This window comes from Oratosquilla oratoria, chromosome 8 (genome assembly GCF_046742065.1).
Source record: "Oratosquilla oratoria isolate Oo_2021 chromosome 8, ASM4674206v1, whole genome shotgun sequence".
NCBI classification, from domain to species: domain Eukaryota; kingdom Metazoa; phylum Arthropoda; class Malacostraca; order Stomatopoda; family Squillidae; genus Oratosquilla; species Oratosquilla oratoria.
The window spans coordinates 74,607,556-74,628,760 of record NC_134784.1 but is presented as its reverse complement, the minus strand read 5'-3'; the positions used below and the strand labels follow the sequence as shown (position 1 = coordinate 74,628,760).

At 38.6% G+C, this 21,205-nt stretch overlaps 1 protein-coding gene across 2 annotated transcripts; it reads left to right on the top strand.

Moving 5' to 3' along the window:
- The first annotated feature begins 248 nt into the window (after window positions 1–248).
- Window positions 249–20,646, top strand: Ccdc58 (Coiled-coil domain-containing 58). 2 transcript variants are annotated; one of them, XM_076189408.1, is made up of 4 exons: window positions 249–331; window positions 13,510–13,635; window positions 13,941–14,087; window positions 18,317–20,646. In XM_076189408.1, the coding sequence occupies exons 1-4, from the start codon at window positions 293–295 to the stop codon at window positions 18,428–18,430; spliced, it is 426 nt and encodes a 141-aa protein (XP_076045523.1). In that variant the 5' UTR covers window positions 249–292; the 3' UTR covers window positions 18,431–20,646. The 2 variants fall into 2 exon arrangements, with proteins under 2 accessions (XP_076045523.1, XP_076045522.1); XM_076189407.1 differs by lacking the exon at window positions 249–331 and adding an exon at window positions 460–561.
- The last annotated feature ends 559 nt before the right edge of the window (window positions 20,647–21,205 follow it).

The window sequence follows — 21,205 nt, the reverse complement described above, 5'->3', positions numbered from 1 at the left end:
AGTCTACATCAATATCAACCATATCAATCAATTAAACAGCAAATTCCATTGTAAAATTTCATATTAATCTAATGATTCTATTACACATTCATTCGGGTCAAATATATGAAGTAATTTTGGCGATCTCAAGTTTTCTTTAGTATTTAAGTACCCGATGAATAAATTTTATTAATAAATGGTTATCTTATTTTTAATTTATTAATATTGGCAAAAATAGTATTTTGAATGGCTTATCATCTGGAGCATTTATTGGATATGTCGATCGAACAAGTGTGTTCTGACTTAATTCATCATGGCGGACGTCGATGGTTACGCATGCGAAGATATTGGAGTGAGTTTATTTAGGGACACTAAGTTTAAGAAAGCTTTTGTACTCCTGTTTATTTGCACATACTTCTTTGATTTTTATTTATGTAATGCTGGTGTCTATGAATTCATTTACTGCAAGTTTTATATGAACTTCTCCTGCAGACGATGACCCTGAGGAGAGTTTCACGGGAAGAGGGGATTCAAATTTGTAGGCGTAGATACACGGAAGGATTATTGACATGGTTTCTAAAGGTTCATGTTAATATTAATTCACGTTTTATGAAATGCACTAGTTGAAGACTTACAGGGCTGCGGCGTTATTGAGTTTACCCGTTTCACAATTGTTCAGTTGTGATACCGGTGAGATATAATCATTTTCAATACACTTGGCCATGTATAATTATAATACTGTATGATTGAATTAGCAAATGACACGTGAGGTTATTGAAGTTATTTTTATCCGAATTCATGATGTGATGTCTTGATTAGGTTAGTTTTCTTATAATACCTTCAAGGATGTAGGAGATATGTGTTTGGGAAAATACTGATGAAAGGTTTCAGTGTTCCATGTATAATTTACTCCATATTTCTGCTCTTATATTAGATTACAACTAGTGATTTTCTCTCACTGTTTCCATTGGGTTATCCATAGTCTTGTAAGATGTAGGCATAATTGTTTATTGCAATGTCTGTGAAATATATTAAACTTAATCATTTTGCACTTTATGGGCACAGCTAGGGTGGACCTCTGTAGCAGCCAGGGACTTCTGCTCCAGTATTTCATAAACTGGACAAAAAGTTTGTATCTGTGCTGGGGTACCATGGTATAGGAGGCTGATGAGGTAGTCTTGCCAACCATCTGTCTGTTTGAGTCCATCATGACCCTTGTCAGCCCCCCCCCCCCCAAAAAAAAAAAAAAAAAATCCAATTAGCCCCTCCAAATTGATTTTTACTCAAAATTATCATAAATACACTACACCGGAAAACTTACAAAAAATAAGCTAAGTTTTTGTTGACTTTGTGATAAATGATGTATATATTTATATATATGTGTGTATTTACCTAGTATTATATGGGAAGGGGAGCTATGCACAAGGTGTCCTGTCTTCATATCTCGTTTTATCTAGCCTGTTTTTAAATTCGTATATAATTTTTGCACACACCACATTTTCATCTAACTTGTTCCAAATGTCTATTATCCTGTGGGGAAAGCTGTTCTTTTTTAGGTCTCTTTTATAATTGTCTTTTTTGATTTTCTTTCAGTGTCCTCTTGTATCTCTACTTTCCCATTTTATTAGATCCTCTCTATCAATAGTTTCTATGCCTTTCATGATTCTATAAATAGTTATCAAGTCTCCTCTCTTCTTTGCTCTAATGTGTGTAGCTCAAGTTTTGCCAGTCTCTCCTCATATGATAGTTCTGAGAGCGTTGGTGCCAGTTTCATAATTGCTCTTTGTATTCTTTCAAGTTTTGTTATACATTTTTTTGTACTTGGTGACCATGTCATTGCTGCATACTCCAATCTTGGTCTTATCAAAGTGACTAGTATTTTCTTCACCATTTCTTTGTCCAGATATGTAAATACCACTTTGATTGTTCTTATTAATTAATAAGTTTCTCCAAAATTTTTGTTTATATATTTCTCAGGGGACATTATTCATAATAATGACTCCCAGGTCCTTCCCATTTTCCACTTCTTTTATTTATTCCTCTCCCAGTTCATATGATCCCACTATTCTTTTTTTGCTTCTTCCAAATTCCATTATACTACACTTCTTAATATTGAATTCCATCTCCCACTTCCTACTCCATTCCCATACTTTATTGAGATCACTTTGCAATGACTCACGATCTTCTAGTGTTCACTTATTTCAACAGTTTTGCATCATCCACAAAGAAACTCATATAACTTCATCCCAGTTAGAATGTTTCTTATCATCACTCATTTTTCTTTCATACAAGAAGTCTTCCATCCACTTCAGCAGTTTGCCCTGTATTCCCCCTGCAGTTTCTAATTTCTTTAGCAATTTCTTGTGTGGCACCTTATCAAAAGCTTTTTTCAGGTCTAGAAATGCTCAATCAGCCCACCCACCTCTTTCTTGTATTACATCTATTAGTCTTGAATAGAAACACATCAAGTTTGTGACACATGATCTTCCTTGTCTAAATCCAAATTGCCTTGGATTTAGTACATTGTTTTTTCCAAATGCTTTACCCATCTAATTTTGATAATTCTTTCACAAATTTTAGCTACCATACTTGTAAGAGAGACCGGTCTATATTTAGTAGGGTCTTCCTTGTTTCTCCCATTATATATTGGTACTATATTTGCTCTTTTCCAATCTTCTGGAACTTTATCTTCTTTCAGTGAACTGTTTATTAGACTATGTATTTTGTCTGTCAGTTCCTGCAATCTCAAAATCCAGGTTGCCATTTCATCTGGCCCATGTGATTTTCTAACATCGAGATTACTTAAGCGATTCATTATTTCATTCCTTGTTACTTCTCTTTCATAGGGGGGACTTTCTCCTCCCCCTCAATATCTCTAAGTTGTATGTTCTCCCTTGTAAACACTGGTTTAAAATGCTTGTTCATAATTTCTGCCATTTCTATTTCCTCTGTGTATTCAACTCCTTGTAGTTTCACTAATTCTTATTTGTTTTTCAGTTTGTTTACAAATCTATAAAATAGTTTGTGTTGATCTTTACATTTTTCTATGACATCCTTTTCATATTTTCTCTTTTCTGCACACTTGTACATATTTATTTCTATAACTAGTATATATTTTCCATTTTTCAGTTTTTTTTTGTCTTCCATTTTATCCAAGCTTTATCCCTTTCATCTCTTAACTCACTACATCTTTTGTTGTACCAACATTTTAAATATCCTTTTTCTTGTTTTTGTCTTGGAACATACTTTTCCACTCCTTTATAAATTTTTGTCAAAATTTTCCATTTCTGTTGTTTCCTCCTTGTTTATCCTTTCCCAGTCTGCTTTTGAAAAAAATCTTTTATTTTATCAAAGTTTGTTTTTCCATACATCAATCTTCCCTTTCTATATTGTTCATTTTTTCCCATGTATTTTTCCTCATTTATTTCCAGTTCAACTAATATGTGGTCACTTTTACTTAGTGGTGTCTTGTATTCAATCTTGTCCACTATTTCAGGTTCTGATGTGATAATTAGGTCCAGTCTCGATGGTTCTTCCTCATTTCTATACCTAGTATTCTTGTGTATTCATTGTGTCATTGTATGTTCTATAATCATATCAAGTAGTACATTTCCCCATAGGTCATCTCCACCCTTCACTGTCATCTATTCCCAGCAGATTTCTTTACAATTGAAGTCACCCATTATAACTATTCCTCCATCTTCCATTATCTTATTTAGTGTTATCCTTTTGTCTTCTAGCATATTTTTGTGTTCTCTCTCATACCATGATGCTGTTTTAGGAGGCACATAGTTTACCACAAACTTCCTGCTCTTCTTGTCCCTGTCTTCTATTTCCATCATAATCGTCTCCATTCTATTCATTCCATATGCAACATTCCTCACAGTTATATCCTTCTTAGTCAGGAACACAACTCCCCCCCCCCTTGTTTTACTTATCTGTTTCTAATCCAATAATTATATGCACCGTGACCTACACTGTTGGGTGGTAATGGACCTTTCAATTTTATCTCTACAATTGCCATTATGTCAGGTTCTTTTTCCTTCAGGTAATTCAGTTCATTCAAGCCTGTTATTAAGCCATCTATATTTGTGAAAGACACTTTTAATTTTCTGTTTCCGTTTTTCTCTCCTATGAACCATTTCCTCACTTTTATGTCCACTACTCTCCAATAGAATTTATCTTCGACTCAGTTCTGATCTCGTTTTTTACTTAGCTTTCTTTTTGTTTTATCTTCCTCTCCTCTTTGTTTATCTTTTTATTCATACCTGTTTATACTGATCACTTTCTGCTAGTTTCCCTCTTTTTGATAAGACATTCACTGCTGTCATTTGTGACCTCAATTTAACCTTAAATGGTCTGGTCATGTCTATATTGTATTTCCCCATCTATATATTTCTTCGATTTCTTTCTCTATTTCTTGTTCATCTTCTTGAACTACTTTTAATACCTTGTTTTTTTCCTTTTTTACTTTTGTAGTCCTGTTTGGATTATGTTTTTCTTCCATTCCTAAGCTGATTATACATATACCAAAGGCTTTTTTTCCTCCTTACAAGGGAGGTAGCCAAAAAGAAAAAGGCATAAAAACCATTCCCACCCACTCCATCCCTAATACACTCCACTCCCCTCCACCCTCCCTGCATCTTGTCCACTGCCCTGGGTCAGAGGCAGTGTCGTAAGACACAGCACATCCACAGCAAGGCCGCTTCATTAAATTGGTGCACCCCCCCCCCTCTCTCCATCCCCTCATGCAGAAAAGAAGACAGTGAGAAATCCCTTTGGGCTGCGTCAAATTTTTCTCGCACATACTACCTCATCCCCCCACCCATTCCACCTCATGCATCACAACATCATCCATATACAACCATTCTCCATTCACCCCTGTCTTCTGTCCTCGTCCTTCCTCAACAGACATTCCCCTCTTCCCCAAAGCCCCCTTCACCCCATCCATCCATCTCATCCTAGGTCGTCCCCTCATGTTCACTCCCTCCACATCTGCCTTCCATACCTCTTTTACTAGTCTTTCTCCACTCATACTTTCCATGTGTCCAAACCATCCCAATACTCTTTCATCCACCCAATCTCCCAACTCCCTTACCACCCCTGTTCTCCTTCTCACCTCCTCATTCCTCACTCTATCCAGCCTAGTAACCCCTATCATACTTCTCAGACATTTCATCTCAAACACATTCAAACTCCTCTCTTCCTCTCTTATGTTCCATGTTTCTACCCCATACAGTGCTGTTGCCACAATCACTCCTTAATACAATCTCCTCTTAGCATCCATTCCTAAATGTCTATTCCTTATTACACTTTTTAAACCAAGGCATTTACTTGCTTCTCACAATCTACATTCTACCTCCACCTACACTCCACCCATTCCTGCCACATTCGCACCCAAGTAACTAAAACTATCTACTTCCTCCAGTCGCTCTCCCTTAATGCACACTTCCAGTCTGCTGCTACTTTCACCCCTTTTACATCTCTTACTTTTACCCATATTTATCTTCAGCTTTCTTCTTTCACACTCCCAAACTCTGTCACCAACTTCCTCAATCCCTCCTCTGATCCTGCTACAAGTGTAGTGTCGTCTGCAAACAACAGCTGGCTCACCTCCCACTTTTCTCCATTTTCTTTAACCATCTCCAATCCCTGACCCACCACCCTTGCATTTACCTCTCGCACCACCCCATCCATGTATAAGATTGCTCGTGACCTCAGCTTGAGTCTGCTCGTGACCTCAGCTCAGTCTGCTCATGACCTCGGCTCAGTCTGCTCGTGACCTCGGCTCAGTCTGCTCGTGACCTCAGCTCAGTCTGCTTATGACCTTGGCTCAGTCTGCTCGTGACCTTGACTCAGTCTGCTCATGACCTCAGCTAGAGAGCTCGTTTTTCTGCACAGATACCAGCTAGCGAATACCTGTGAAATTTATATCTCAGAATAGTGTTAAGTCATTGTGTTGTGTTTTTGTTATTGTATACGTATAGCGCTATACAGTTACAGATGTAAGATAAAGTGTAGTGGTCTTTTTAAATTCAAAACAGTGTTCTGTTACTGTACCCCAAAGGTAGGAGAAATAGTATAAGGTAAGCAGAGTAAGCTTCGTGTATTTAGTTTATTAGAGACCGCTTTGTTTTTTGTTGTTGATTTGTATTTTCTCTTTGTCGTTTGTATTGATAAATGAGGAGGGAAATGGCTTGTGAAGGTTGTGTGAACATGGAGGACCGTCTCAGGATGTGTGAGGAGGAAATTCGTCTTCTCAGGAGTGCGCTCCGCGAGAAGAGTGAACCCTCCCCACAACCCAAAGAGTGTTCCACTTCTTCCCCTTCTGTCACTGCCATGAGCGAGTGGCGCTCTGCAGGGTCCCGTTTGTTGAGCCTGCATTCGGTAGACGTGTGCCCTGTGGAGCAACCACTGGCTCTAGCCAATCGTTTTGCTCTACTGGAGGATGAAGTGGCTGAAAACCAGGAGTTGTTGGTGGTGGGGGACTCCATGGTGTGAGGCTATGACGACATCCTACAGCGGAAGACTAAGCGACGTTGCAAGCTTGTATGTCAACCGGGCCGTGGGATCGCTGATTGTACCCAGTCCATCAGGGAGCAAGGACGGACGAACACAGTCATGATTGTTCATATGGGAAGTAATGATGTAGGTAGGGTGAGATCAGAGGAACTTGTTCGGAATTACAGGGTCCTCCTTCAGGAGATGAAGGAACATGGGAGCCGTCATGTAGTCTGTGGGATCCTCCCGAGGATCTATGCAGGCTCAATTGGAACAGTAGAGCCATAGGGATCAATGATAGGATATCGTAGTTGTGCACACAGTAGGGATACCACTTTCTTAATCCTTGGTATCTCTTTTCTAGGTGCCATGACCTTTACGCTTCTGATGGGATCCACCTTACCCGCAGAGGCAAAGATGTTCTTACAAACCTCATTGTGGGAGTTTGTAATGAACTAGTTCCTTTTTTGGGGTAGAAGCCCAAAGGGAAGGGGAAATAGAGTGTACTTGGGAAAACAGTGTAGAGTATAGCATTAATGTAGAACAATATGCCAGTATAGGACAAAATATAATTTTAGGATATAATGTCGGTAGAGGACGAAATGTTACATTAGGATGTAATGTCAAAGGACAAAATGTCATGATGGGATGTAATGACAGTGGAGGACAAAAGATCATGATGAGATGTAATGATAATGGAGGACAAAATATCATGATAGGATGTAATGATACTGGAGGAGAAAATATCACGGTAGGATATAATGTCAGAGGAGGACAAAATATAATTTTAGGAAGGGATGCTGGACAGAATGTCAATGAAGGGCAAAATATCAAGATGGGATGTAATGACAGTGGAAGACAAAAGATCATGATGGGATGTAATTATAGTGGAGGAAAAAATATCACAGTAAGATATAATGTCACTGGAGGACAAAATATAGTTTTAGGAAGGGATGCCAGACAGAATGTCAATGAACGATGGGAGGCCGGTGTGAATCACAGTGATGTAGGGGGACAAAGTGTACAAAAGAGATCGGATGACTGTGATCGACCAGATGTCCGTGATGGGGGAAATGTTAATTTTGATGGAAGAAATGTTAATGAGGCATTGAATGTCAATGAAGGACCAAATAATGATATAGAGCAAGGTATAAATAAAAAACAAAATAATAATGTAAGACATGATATTGAAACTCAAAATATGTCAAAAAGAAATAATCATGAGTTTCTTAAAACCATGTACTTTAATGCTTGTAGTATTAGGAACAAATTTAAAGAAATACAGGCGTATGTCAAAAGCGAAAATCTTGATATGATAGGAATAACCGAGACATGGTTAAATGGTACAGAGTTCGAAACTTAATTTAATATTGCGGGATTTAAATACTTTCATCAGGATAGAAACCACAAAAAAAGGTGGGGGTGTTCTGTTGTACGTTAAAAACAATGTTAAAGCTTGTGTTTGCGGAATGGCAAATGATCACTTAAACAAATTAGATATTCAAGAAGATTTGGATATATTACAGCAATGGTCTGAAAACTGGCTAATGAAATTTAACACAAGAAAATGCAAGGTAATGCACATAGGTAAAAATAACAGTAAGTATGATTACAAGTTATTTGGAAATTCGTTAACAAAAGTGGATAGTGAAAAAGATCTCGGCGTAATTATCAGTAACGATCTCAAATCATCCAAGCAGCCTCTGAGAAAGCAAATAAGATTCTAGGACTGATTGCGCTGTCTTTTGATTTCAAAAGTCCATCACTCATTAACAAGCTATATAAATTGTTAGTTCGTCCACATTTGGAATATGCTCTTTCCGTATGGTTACCGAATCTCATTAAAGACATTGACAAACTGGAAAAAGTACAACGGCGAGCCACAAAACTGATTCCAAATATCAAAAATAAATCATACGAAAATCGACTATAACATATGAATCTGTTTTCCCTAAAAAAGCGTAGACTCAAAGGTGACTTGATACAGGTCTTTAAAATTCTAAAGGGAATTGACAACATCAAAAGTGACAAAATTTTCACATTGAATGAAAATCAGACAAGAAGCAGTGGTCTCAAACAGTTAGAAATAAATTCAGTTTGGAAATGGGTGGAAACAACTTTGCCAACCGTGTAGTTAATGAATGGAATAAACTTCCTGCACAGGTAGTGCAATGTAGTTCAGTTCGAAGCTTTAAAAATCATTTAGATAAACACCTAAGCAAGATGCTGTAATGATTATAATTTATTTTATATTTTCTGTTTTTGTTTTGTTATCTGTCTGTTTGATTTTCATTTATTATTAGTTATATGTCAATTTATTATTATTTACTATTTACCTGTTTGTTTATTATTTAACTATACCTATGCATCTATTTATGTATTTTATTTGTTATTTACATTATTATAGTTTTCATTTATTGATTTATTATTATTATGATTTTTTCCGCATCCGACGTAGATATGAACCAAAAGGTCTCCTGTCGGCATGCTCTGCCTTTGTAATCCTTTGTAAGTTGAACAGCCAGGGCGACACAATGCATCCCTGACAAAGTCTCCTAATCCTCTCAGTCAAAACCCTCCCATAAGCTTTCCCAACTACACTCAACAAACTGATCCCTCTGAAACTACTGCACTCATATTTGTCCCCTTTTCCCTTGTAAAGTGGAACTATACAGGCACTCCTCCAGTCCTGTGGTACTCTACCCTCTTTTAGACAAACATTAAACAACCTCACCACCCAGTCCATCATCATTGTAACCTCCCTTTTTTAGACACTGCATGATACTCATCTTAACCCAAGTGCGTTACCTGCTCTCATCATTTTAATAAATGCTTTAACCTCATCTTTCCTTATTTCTCCTCCATTTTCCTCATTCATCTCTCATTTTATTAGCGCTTCCCACTAGAACTACCTTTCCCTCCCTATCCTCCTTCACATTTAACAAATCCCTAAAATACTCTACCCATCTTCCTCTTACTGCCATCTCTTCCATTATCATCTCTCCAACTGAACTTGTTACCTTTTCTTCTCTACTTGATTCGCCCCCTCTTCCTCTCTAAATTTCCTTCCAAAACATCTTTTTATTACTTAATTTTTTTTGTCATACTCTTACCCCATTTCACATTGCTCTCATCTTTGCCTCCTTTATCTTGTGCTTTACTCTTTTCTTTGTACCTCTCATATGATTCATCCTATTTTGTAACCAATCTGTGAATGCTCATTTCTTCTCTTCTACAACCTTCGTTGTTTCATCATCCCACCACTCACTACCCTTCCTCCTTGTTCCACACACCATTTTTGCATACCTTGTGACTCCCTCCATGAAACATCCCCATTTCTCCGCCACTCCTGGTTCTACTTTATCCTTCATTCTCTCCCATTCTTCTCTTGGCTTCTTCTTGTACTCCTATAAGCATTTCCCTACCTTCTGTTCTTGTCCTCTTTCTCCATCTGTCCTTCGCTGTCAACTTACCCTCTGCCAAAAAGTGATCTGATATTCCCCCACTCTCTTCCCTTAGAATATGTACATCCAAAACTCTTCCTACTTCTTTAATACAGATGCATAAATACTTGGAATAGCCAAGAAATATAACCCAAACTGGAATTGTACATGAATTTAAGTCTAAGTATAATGTTTGCAGAATAAGGTTTAGTCCATGTTTGAACCCTACATGAATTTGAAACTTGGAATGATAATTGGAGAATAAGAAATAGAACCCGTTGAATGTTGCTCCTTTCTTGTATACTACAATATACATGGTTAATCACACAACTACAATTAGGTGCAGTTAGGTACACAGGCACACACAGATAATGCAAATATTATGCGGACTGTAGACTGTTACAAAAAGACCTAGATATTTTTCCATGAAGCCAAGAATGGGAAATTAATTTCAATGCAAAAAAAAAAAAAATAAATAAATAAATAAAGTATTGAAAATGGGTAATAGCTGCCAAAGACCATCCTCAAACTATTCCTTGCAAAAAGAACCCATTACCAAAATAAGAGAAAAAATATTTGGGAGTGTCAATAAAAGACAACCTGTCCTCTGGCACATATCAACAGCATTGTAGGAGAGATGTACAGATTGCTTCAGAGGATTAAAGTGGCTTTTCATTATATGGATGAAGTGATGAAGAAAGTAATTGAAACCATGATCCATCCAAGACTGGAACATGCATCAGTAAGGTGGTTCCCACACAGAGTCAAGGATATTAGCAAGATCAAGAGAATACAAAGGGAAGCAACCAAACTGGTCCCTAGCCTGGCAGATAAATCATATGAGGAGAGACTAAAAGCACTGGGTCTACCAACTTTGAAAGATTGAAGAGAAAGAGGTGATGTGATTACAGTATTCAAGTCACTGAATGGGATAGATTGCATTGACAGAAGAGATTTCTTGATTAAGGATTAGGGGGCTTTAAGAGGTTATGGGAACAAGAAAGACCACATATCAAATACAGTTTTCCAGATAGATACATAAATACTTGGAATAGCTTAGAAACTGATATAGCCCAAGCTTGAACAATACATGAATTCAAATCTAAATATGATAATTAGAAAACAAAGATACAGATTAAGTTGGAACTGTACATGCACACACACAGGTCTCCTGATTAAAGATGGGAGGGATTTAAGAGGTTTTGAGAGTAAATTAAGAAAGCCAACATGTCCAAAGGATGTGAAGAAATACAGTTTTCCAAATAGATGCATAAATATCTAGAACAGCTTAGGTGATATAACCCAAGCTCAAACAATACAGGAGTGCAAATCTAAGTATGATGATTGGAAATCAAGGATATAAGAACATAAGAATGAAGGAGACTGCAAGAGACCATAAGGGCTACACTAGGCAGCTCTGTATCCATCACCACCTGTCATCCCCATCCATAAAGTTGTCTAATCGTTTCTTAAAACAACTGATAGTTTCAGCGCTTACCACATGGTTACTAAGTTTATTCCATTCGTTGACCACCCTATTAGTAAACCAATTCTTGCCTATTTCTTTTTTAGATATAAATTTATCCAGTTTATAAACATTACTGCAAGTCCTGCCCTGTTGTTTTAATATGATGACCATATTTGCATCACCCTTGTTAAAGCCTTTGATCCACTTGAACTATATATGAATTTGAATATAGGTATGTTAGAAAATTAGAGAATAGAAGGGACCCAGCGAGTGTTATTCCTTTCCTGTACACAGCAGTTAGGTAAATACACATCTTTAAATTCTTCCTTGAGAATTGAATCCATTACAAGAACAAAATAGGAGAAGTATATGGAAGTGGTGTTGAAAGACAACCTGTCACCTGGCAGATATATCAGCAGGATTTTGGGGGAGATGTATGGATTGCTGCAGAAGATTTGCTTTTCATTAATGGGTGAAAAAATTATGAAAAACTCGGAATCATAAAAGTCCTGATCCATCAGTGGTACAGTCCCAGGACATAATGAAGGATATAAGCAAGATCGAGAGAATACTAAGGGCAGTATCCAAATTGGTTCACAGCCTGGCAGAGAAACCATATGAGGCACTGGGACCGCCAGTTTTGAAAGATTCAAGAGAACAAAGTGATATGATTACAGTATTCAGGTCATTAAAGGGGATATACTACATTGACGGAAGAGATCTCTTATTTAGGGATGGGAAGGCTGCAAGAGGTCACATGAACAAATGAAGGAAGACTGCAATGTCCAAAGAATATGAAGAAATATAGTTTTCCATGTAGATGCATAATTACTAGGAATAGCTTAGGTGATATAGCACAAGCTTGAACAATACATGAATTCAAATCTATATTTGTATATTAAGGATGTAGACCAAGGTGGAACCTTATATGAATTCAAAGCTAGGTATGATGAATTGGGGAATAGGAGATTGGACCCCATGAATGTTGCTCCTTCCCTGTATGCTACAATTAGGTAAATACAAATATATATACATATAATGATAATAAAAATATAACAATTCTAATGATAATTATCATCTTGAATTTCATTGACCAGAAACCTGCAACAGTGGCTGGCACTAGCCCATGGTGGGTACCACAGATCTCTTGGGAAAGAAACTGAACTGTTTTTATTGTATTAATACGGGACTGTGTCCATGTCTGGCTGAAAATAGAGTAGGAAATGAGCAGCCGTCAGTAGGTCCATATTTAACAAGGTGTAAGGAGTCCCAGATCCATTCCAGACACAAAGTGTCAGCCTCTCAGGGCTGCACCTTTTCATGGAGGTATTTACCTAGTTGTAATATATGGGAGGGGAGCTATGCTCGTGGTGACCCGTCTTTGTGAAGGGGTTGATGGGTTTTGAAAATAGGCAGTTCACTGTTCCATCTTGCAGGACTGCCACAAGTATGTATTTGTCATTGATACCCCTAGAGTGTGAAGGTGAGGAGCCTGCAGCAAGTGCATAGTTCCAGTCAAGGCTGTCATTTTTGCCCTAAGCACTTAGACTGTTGTGGCAGGTAGCATTCACTGCTGGGAATTGGAGATTAGCGCAGTATTCAAACTCACAACTAGGCAAATGTTTCCCAGCAGAGTGTTACCTGCCCCATCAACCCAAACACATAGGCCAAAAGTGCTTTGGTCACAGCTTTGTGCCTCCTGTTGTAGGCTACTCACTTTCTTCCAAAGATCTGTCTGTCTATATAGCAAGAACTTCTTTCCCCATATAAGAGAGGTAGCCAAGTCAAAGTCATGTACCTGCTCCCACCCATTCCACTCCCATCCACCCCCTCCTCTCATCTTAGCTCCTAATGGATGACAGGTCATCCCTGTATCCTGCCCACTGCCCAGGGGTCAGAAGTAATGTAGCAAGACACAGTACATCTACAGCAAAGCTGCTTCACCTAATTGGTGATCCCCTCTCTCTCTCTCCCTCCATGCAGAATACGAGAAGATTGGGACAAACCCTTTTGGGCTGCATCAAAATATTCACAGATAAGTATCCCCCATCCCCCCATTATCTTCCAAAGATGAATTAATATTTGCTCATTCATGAAGTATTTCCTTTTTTCTTACAGGATATATTACGACAGATGAGAGAAATTGATGATAAAATTATATATGAATTGAACCTTGCAACCCCAACACAGTCTTTCCGGGGCTTGGTGAACCCTACAGAACACTGCAGAGAACTTTTTGAACAGGTATGTTTCCTTTTTGGCTACCCCCCTTGTAAGGGGGAAAAAGCCTTGGTATATGTATGTATGTTAAATTTTTTATATTTATGTTATTACAACACTCCTTGGCAATAGTATGCTTTGACTTGGCTATAGGCTGGTGAGTTTGTATACTTTGACTTAGCTAGTAATCTTATAAGTGTAATTGAGGCCTTTGTATGTGCATCATTTATGATATTGAACTCAAAATCTGTGAAATTGGAATGTGTCATTATTTGACCATGTTACCAATTATGATTTTCTATTTCATTAATCTTCTTTCCACCCTACAGTTAGAAAAAACATATAATGGTCGTGGAAGATTAATCCAAAGATGCCTCAACCTGAGGACAGACAAGGTAAAAGAATTGATAACTAAAAAGGAAGAGGAAGGAAATAACCCACTAATCACATCAAACATCAGAGAGGAACAGAGAAACGTAGGTTTTCCAATCTTTTATTTACTTTTTCATGCAATACCAATGTCAGATGCCTTTACCAAATACTAATTTATAGGAAAAGAGATACAGTTGTTGGGTTCCATTTTTTTCTCCATTTGTCAACTTTATATCTGTATAGCAATAGGCTTCTTCCCTCTTATAAGGGGTTAGCAAAATTATCAATTCTGTAATGTTTTTTATTTGACTATTTCATCTTAAAATAAAGGAGGCAAAAAGGAGAGAAGATGTAACATGGGGAAGGAGTATGATAGAAAATTTTGAAAGCAATAAAAAGATGTTTTGGAAGGAAATCAAAAGAAGGGGAGGTGAGTCAAGTAGAGAAGAAAAGGTAAAAGGTGTGGATTAATAGATCTTGATGGAAGAGGAGGCTGTAAGAAGATGGGTAGGGTATTTCAGAGAGCTGTTGAACATGGAGGAGGATAGGAAGGGATTGGTGGTAGCAGTGGAAGGTGCTAAGAAAACAATGGTGATGGGAAAGGAAAATGAAGGAGAAATAGGAAAAGATGAGGTACAAGTATTTCTGAAAACAATGAGAGCAGGTAAGGCTCCTGGATTGGATGGATGTCATGCAGTGTCTGGAAGGGGGTTACAGTAATAGTGGACTGGCTGGTGAGTTTGTTTAATGTGTGTCTAAGGGAGGGTAGAGTGCCAGAGGACTGGAAGAAAACCTGTATAGTTCCACTTTACAAGGGAAAGGGGGACAAATGTGAGTAGTAGTTTCAGAGAGTCAGTTTGTCGAGTGTAGTTGGGAAGGCTTATGGGAGGGTTTTGGTTGAGAGGATTAGGAGAGGAACAGAGGGAGTAACTGGTGAAGATCATTGTAGGTGTAAGAAAGGTAGGGGTTGTGTGGATCAGATTTTTGTGTAAAACAGATGTGTGAGAAAGCTTTGGGAAAAGGTATGTATGTTTTTTGGGCCTTTATGGATTTGGAAAAGGCTTATGACATGGTAGACAGAAAGGCACTGTGGGAGGATTTGCAGATATAAGGAATTAGGGTAAGGCTGTTAAGGGCAGTCAAGAGTTTTTACAAGAGTAGTAGAACCTGTGTTGGAATGGGAAATGGAGAGAGAACGAGTAGTTTGAGGTAAAAATGGGGCTGGATCAGGCATGTGTCACATCATCATGGCTGTTTAATGTGTTCATTGTGTGCAGGAGGTAAAGGAAAGGGTAATGGGCAGAGGACTAGAAATTGTTAAAGAAAATGGAGAAAAGCGGGAGATGAGCCAGTTGTTGTTTGCTGACAACACTGCACTTGTTGCAGGGTCAGAGGAGGGATTAAGGGAGTTTGTGACAGATTTTAGAAAGGTATGCAATAGGAGAAAGTTGAAAGAAAATGTGGGTAAAATCAAGGTGATGAGATGTACAAGGGTAGAGGATGGCAGGGAGTTGGAAGTAAATCTAAAAGGAGAAGAGAGGTTGGAGAAAGTAGAGGAATGGAGGTGAGGTGAATTGTAGATTGAGAGAAGCAAGTAAATACCTGGGGGGATTGAAAAGTGTTATGAGATATAGGCAGCTGGGAATGGATGCAAAGAGGAGATTGTATGAAGGGGTGATTGCGCAGACGGCATTGTATGGGGCAGAGGCAACTTTATGAGAGGCAGAGAGGAAAATTCTAAATATATTTGAGATGAAATGTCTGAGAAGTATGGTAAGGGTTACAAGGATAGAGTGAGAAACGAGGAGGTGAGGAGGAGAGCGGGAAAAGGAGATGGCAGACAGCTGATGAAAGATTATTGAGATGGTTTGGGCACATGGAAAGAATGAATACTGAAAGATTAGTGAAAGAGGTGTAGAAGGCAGAGGTGGAGGTAGTGAACTTATGGGGATGCTGTATGGGTGGGGTGATGAGGGTATTGAGAAAGTGGAATGTCTGTTGAGTAGGGAAGAAGGCAGGAAATAGGGATGAGTGGAGAATGATTGTGTATGGATAATATTGTTATGCAAGGAAGGGGGGGATGGGTGGTAGGTGGTGCTTATGTGTGAATGGTATTTTGACACAGTCAGAAGGGTTCCTCCCTATCTTTTCTTTATGTATGAGGGGACAGGGGGGTCACCGATTAAGTGAAGCGGCCTTGCTGTGGATATACTGTGTCTTACTGCACTTCATTTGGCCCAGGGCAGTTGGCAGATGCAGGGATGACCCATCATCCATGAGGAGCTGAGATGGAAGGGATGGAAAGGGTGATGGAGGGGAGTGAAATTGGTGGGAATGGATATGTGGTGCCTCTGACTTGGGCTACCTCCCTTATACATACATACATACATATACCAAGGCTTTTTCCCCCTTCCAAGGGAGGTAGCCAAAAAGGGAAAGGCATAAAAACACTCCCACCCATTTCATCCCTAAATACACTCCACACCCCTCCCACCCTCCCTCTCATCTGAGCACCTCCTGGATGACCTCCCTTATAAGGGGGAAAAAGCTCTTGGTATATAGATAGATCTTAAGTGTTCAGTGACACTGCTTGTGGTGGGGTCAGAGGAGGAATGAAGGTAGTGACGGAGTTTGGGAAGGTATGTGATAGGCAAAAGTTAAAGGTTAATGCGTGTAAAAACAAAGTGATGAGAAGTACAATGGGAGAGGGTGGCAGCAAGTTGGAAGTAAGTCTTAGAGGAGAGAGGCTGGAGGAGGTGTATAGTTTTAAATATGTGGGATGGCATGTGGCAGGAAATGGAGGCATGGGGATGGAGGTAATCTGTAGAGTGAGATAAGTAAATGTTTTGGGAGATTGAAAATTGCCATGAGAAATGGGTATCTGAGAATGAATACAGAGAAGATTACAGAAAGGGGTGATGCTACCTATGACACTGTATGGGTGGAGACTTGGAATTAAAGAGAGGCAGAAAGGAAAAATTAAATATGTTTGAGGTGAAATGTCAGAAGTGTGGTAGGGGTTACAAGGTTGGATAGAGTGAGGAATGAGGAAGTGAGGAGGATAGCAGGGGTGGAAAGGGAGTTGGTAGATAGGGCTGATGAAAGATTAAGATGGTTTGGGCACATGGAAAGAATAAGTGAGGCCCCGCATGGAGAAGTGTCCCATGCGACACAATGGCTGGTTTTGAGTTACGCACATATAACACTATTTTGCGCCGGCCGAGCGAGCGTGAGTTTTTACCACTTTGTTTTAGGAGCGTTTCGACCATAGTGCAGGTCACGTTTTGTCCTTTCCGACATGCTCGGATTGAAGTAGAAGGGCCAAAATAGTGTTATATGTACGTAACTTAAAACCGGCCATTGTGTCGCATGGGACACTTCTACATGCGGGGCCTCAAGTGAAGAAAGATTAGCTAAAAGAGTGAAAAGTAAAGGTGGATTGAGTGATTTAAGAGGATGACCAAGAATAAAATGGATGGATGGGGTGAAAAGGGCTTTGATCAAGAGAGGAATGTCTGAAGTCAGGGGATAGCTTTGAATGGAGAATGGCTATATATGGATGATGTTTTGAAGCAGCCTGAAGCAATTTCTCTATTTTCCACATAACGGGACAAGGAGGGAGGTTAGCTGTGTAAGTGAAGTGGACCTGTTGTGGATGTACTGTGTCTTGTTGCATTGTTTTTGACTCAGGCAGTGGGCAGGAGACAGGGATGACCATTCATCCATAAGGAGCTAAGATAAGAATGAGAAAATGGGTGGTGGGTGGGAGTGGTTAAGTGCCTTGACTGGCTACCTCTCTTATAAGGGGGAAAAAGCCTTTTATGTATAGCATATAGATAAAAGTGTTGATAGATATATAGATAATTTTCATCAAGAATTTTAGGTCTTGTTTTCTACTAATGTTGCTTTTAACCTCTTCAATAAGAGTCAATTTTTTTTGCAAGGAGCATCAGCTGCCTGATGTATGATGATTTGATGATGCATCACAACACTCACATTATAAAGTTACAGCTTTATTACTCTTTCTCTTTTACTCTAAATATTAATAATAACAAAAAATAAGATCAAGCCAGCTCACAGAATATGGGGGTAACGCAGCTACAACTACAAAATAAATATAATTGAAGCGCCAACGCTGGCATTTTCATGTACCCACTTGTGCCTCATGACGCATACATAGGCATCATTGTATGAAAGGGGTTAATGTTTTTATAGTTTTGTAATGTATACTCTAGACATTGTAGGTAGGTAATTCATAGATAAGTAGAAGGTTGTTTAGCATATGTAGATGTGCTGCTGTTCTTCACATAAAATATTCTAATTTTGTTTACAGATTCGAGAGCTTCGAAGTGAAATGGCGATTGAAGAAATTGTAAGACAAAGAAGCACTAAAGTATTTGATGAACGATGCAAGCAATTTTATAGGTCTGAATTTAAAGGAAAATGATCTTATTTTCACTTTAGCCAAAATATATGAGTTGCTACCCAGACGTAAGATTGTGATATTCCGCCCAAACCAGCAGCAGTATGAACTTTTGCCATTAGTTACACACTTAGCCCATTGTGAGGGACTTCCTGACAAAAAACATGACCACCTTATTCACCTGATCTAATCCCCTGTAATTTCTTCCTCTTCCATAAAATGAAAGTCCAGTTGAAAGGGTGGCATTTGAAAACCATTGAAGAGATACAAGTGGAATCACAACATATTTTGAACACTACAGCCAATGAATTTCTAGCAGTGCTTCCAGCAATGGGAAAATCACAGGAACCATTGTATAGAAGCATGATATAACAACTTTTAATGTGATGGTGGAAGTTATGATTTAAAATAAGTTAATGCAAAAAATTATCAGAAGTTCTGGGTAGCACCTCATATGGTTTTCAGGGAACTAAGAAATGTGCACATGAATTTTTGTAATTAGATGGTTTTTGATGACCAAGGTCTTATTTTTTGTGCCAGCCATATTTTCAGTCATTGTAAATTACATAATCAAACATGAGAAATTACTTTTGATATTGTAATCCAGAATGAAATGTTGCCTTCTTTTGTGCATTATTCTGTAGCAGCATTCAAGGTCTGAAAAAAGTATCCAACTCTTTTGTAGGATATGACTGGGTCCTAGTGTGTATTCACAAGGTGCACTCATAAAGTACCAAGAGTGTCCATGTATCAAAGAAACCATGTTGGATTGCCATGTACTCACAACAGAAGCAGAGATGGTTGCGGTTAAGTATACTATGTGGCATCCTCCTGTGAATATTAAGACATGCACTACACATGATTTTTGTGAACATGTTCATATAGTCAGTTTGGATTTCGGTATGAACCTCGGACCAAGCAGAGATAAAATACTTTGTAATACTTAGGAAATTGACAACACAAACCCTTGAAATGGTAAAGTAGGCCTACAGCAATAAAGATGTATTTTGAGTGGCACTTGTACTTCAAGGGGGCACATTATTATGAGGATGATGTCACGGTGACCTTCAGTAAGCATAACCACCTATAACAAAAACTGTGTGAATTGTATGTCAGAATTGTTGGATCACTATCATTAAAGTTGCTGATATTGTCATTATAAGATTCAGACCAGTTTAGCCAATCCATTCTGAAGCATCTAAGAGAGATTGACATAAACACTAAATTATGATGATAGGAACTTGGTACTCCAGCATGGCAACATACCATCTTGTATTGCATTGAAAATGTAGTTTTTGCCGCACCAACTGTCATCACTCCCCACTCTTGATTTGGCTTCTAGTGTCTTCTTACTTTTCCTCAAGATGAGGGAATCACTGTTTTAACATCACAGAAAAGATCCAGCACAAATCACAAGGGATATTTGACAAGTTTAAAGAACAAATTCTAGGGAGCATTCCTGTGTCACTGCACAAGGTGATTACTTCAAAGATGCTGGTTAAATTTGACCCTGTTTTTTATTTTTAGTGTTGTTCAGTAACCTTATGACATCTCATATTAGTGTAGCCATGCCATGGCAGTCACAGCTTAATGCCACATGAATTGAGTCATGGTTGCTACACTTGTTGCATTTCTGATTCATTCCAAGATAGCCGAGTCGGTTCAGCAGTGTTCATCACTAGTATTCCCCCAGAGGGCCAAACACTCAATAAAGTACTATCTGAGTTATTTGTCATCTTCAGGATGAAGTGCATTATCAGACCAGAAGTATCAACTAAACCGGGATCATACAAGTTCAGCAGGTCTCCTACTATACTGTTGTGGACGTGTGCAACTTCTTCCTTTGCCATAAACTTAAGATGTAACTGAGAAGCTCAGGGTTTCAGCACATGGGTTAAGAGAAATACAATAAAATGCCTGTAAGCAGTCCCAAAATCAACTAGAAATAATCAAGCAGTAGGCAACTGGGCCAAGTTTAAGAATGCCTACTTTAACAGAAATTTAAATTCTGGACCTGTAGCTGAGCACTTCCATTTTAACCAGCATATCAGACTCTTTCATCAGACCTCATACTTGACCTTGAAGTATCGATGTGATCAGTTCATTCACTTGGTAGCAAGTCTCTAATGTTGAATAGATATTTTTTTGTTTTTGTTTTATATTGTACATATGTACAGCATTTGTATTTTGTAAAGGGAGACATCTTTGATATTTTATGAATATATGGTTAATGCTGATAATCTAGTTTGATTCTTGCCTTTACAGAGCTAAAAATTCACTCCAAGTTCAGTCAAATGACATGAGAAAGTTCTGTTTAAACCTTGTGGTGAGGGATAAGAATGCCACTGCTGTATTCCTGTGTGTATCACAGAAAGTGATTAAATGAGACAGGGGGAGGGGTCCTAGGAATACCCCTCTGTAAAATTTTCTTTTAAGTCAAGGGAACAAAGGGTTCCGTGAGAAAGACCCCAGCCAATATCTTAGTAATTGGGTACATGGTTGGGTAACCAAGAGAAGATTGCTAGTACGTGACTAGAAATGAAGGTGTCCTAGCACTAAGCGACATTAAATTGGAGGGGAAAAAGAATTTGGGAGTGTAATAGGTAGGGTGTTGGGAGCTGAGCCCTTACATGCTTAAATGCTGCAGGGCAAAGTTCTCTGATGCCCCATCTCCACCATCCCTTACAGCCTGTTGTAGCTATTCGCTTGTGAAATAATTAAATGGATTTTAAAAATTGGATTTAATGTCCCTATTGCAGAAAAGATATGCAGCAAGACAATACATCCACAGCAGCACCA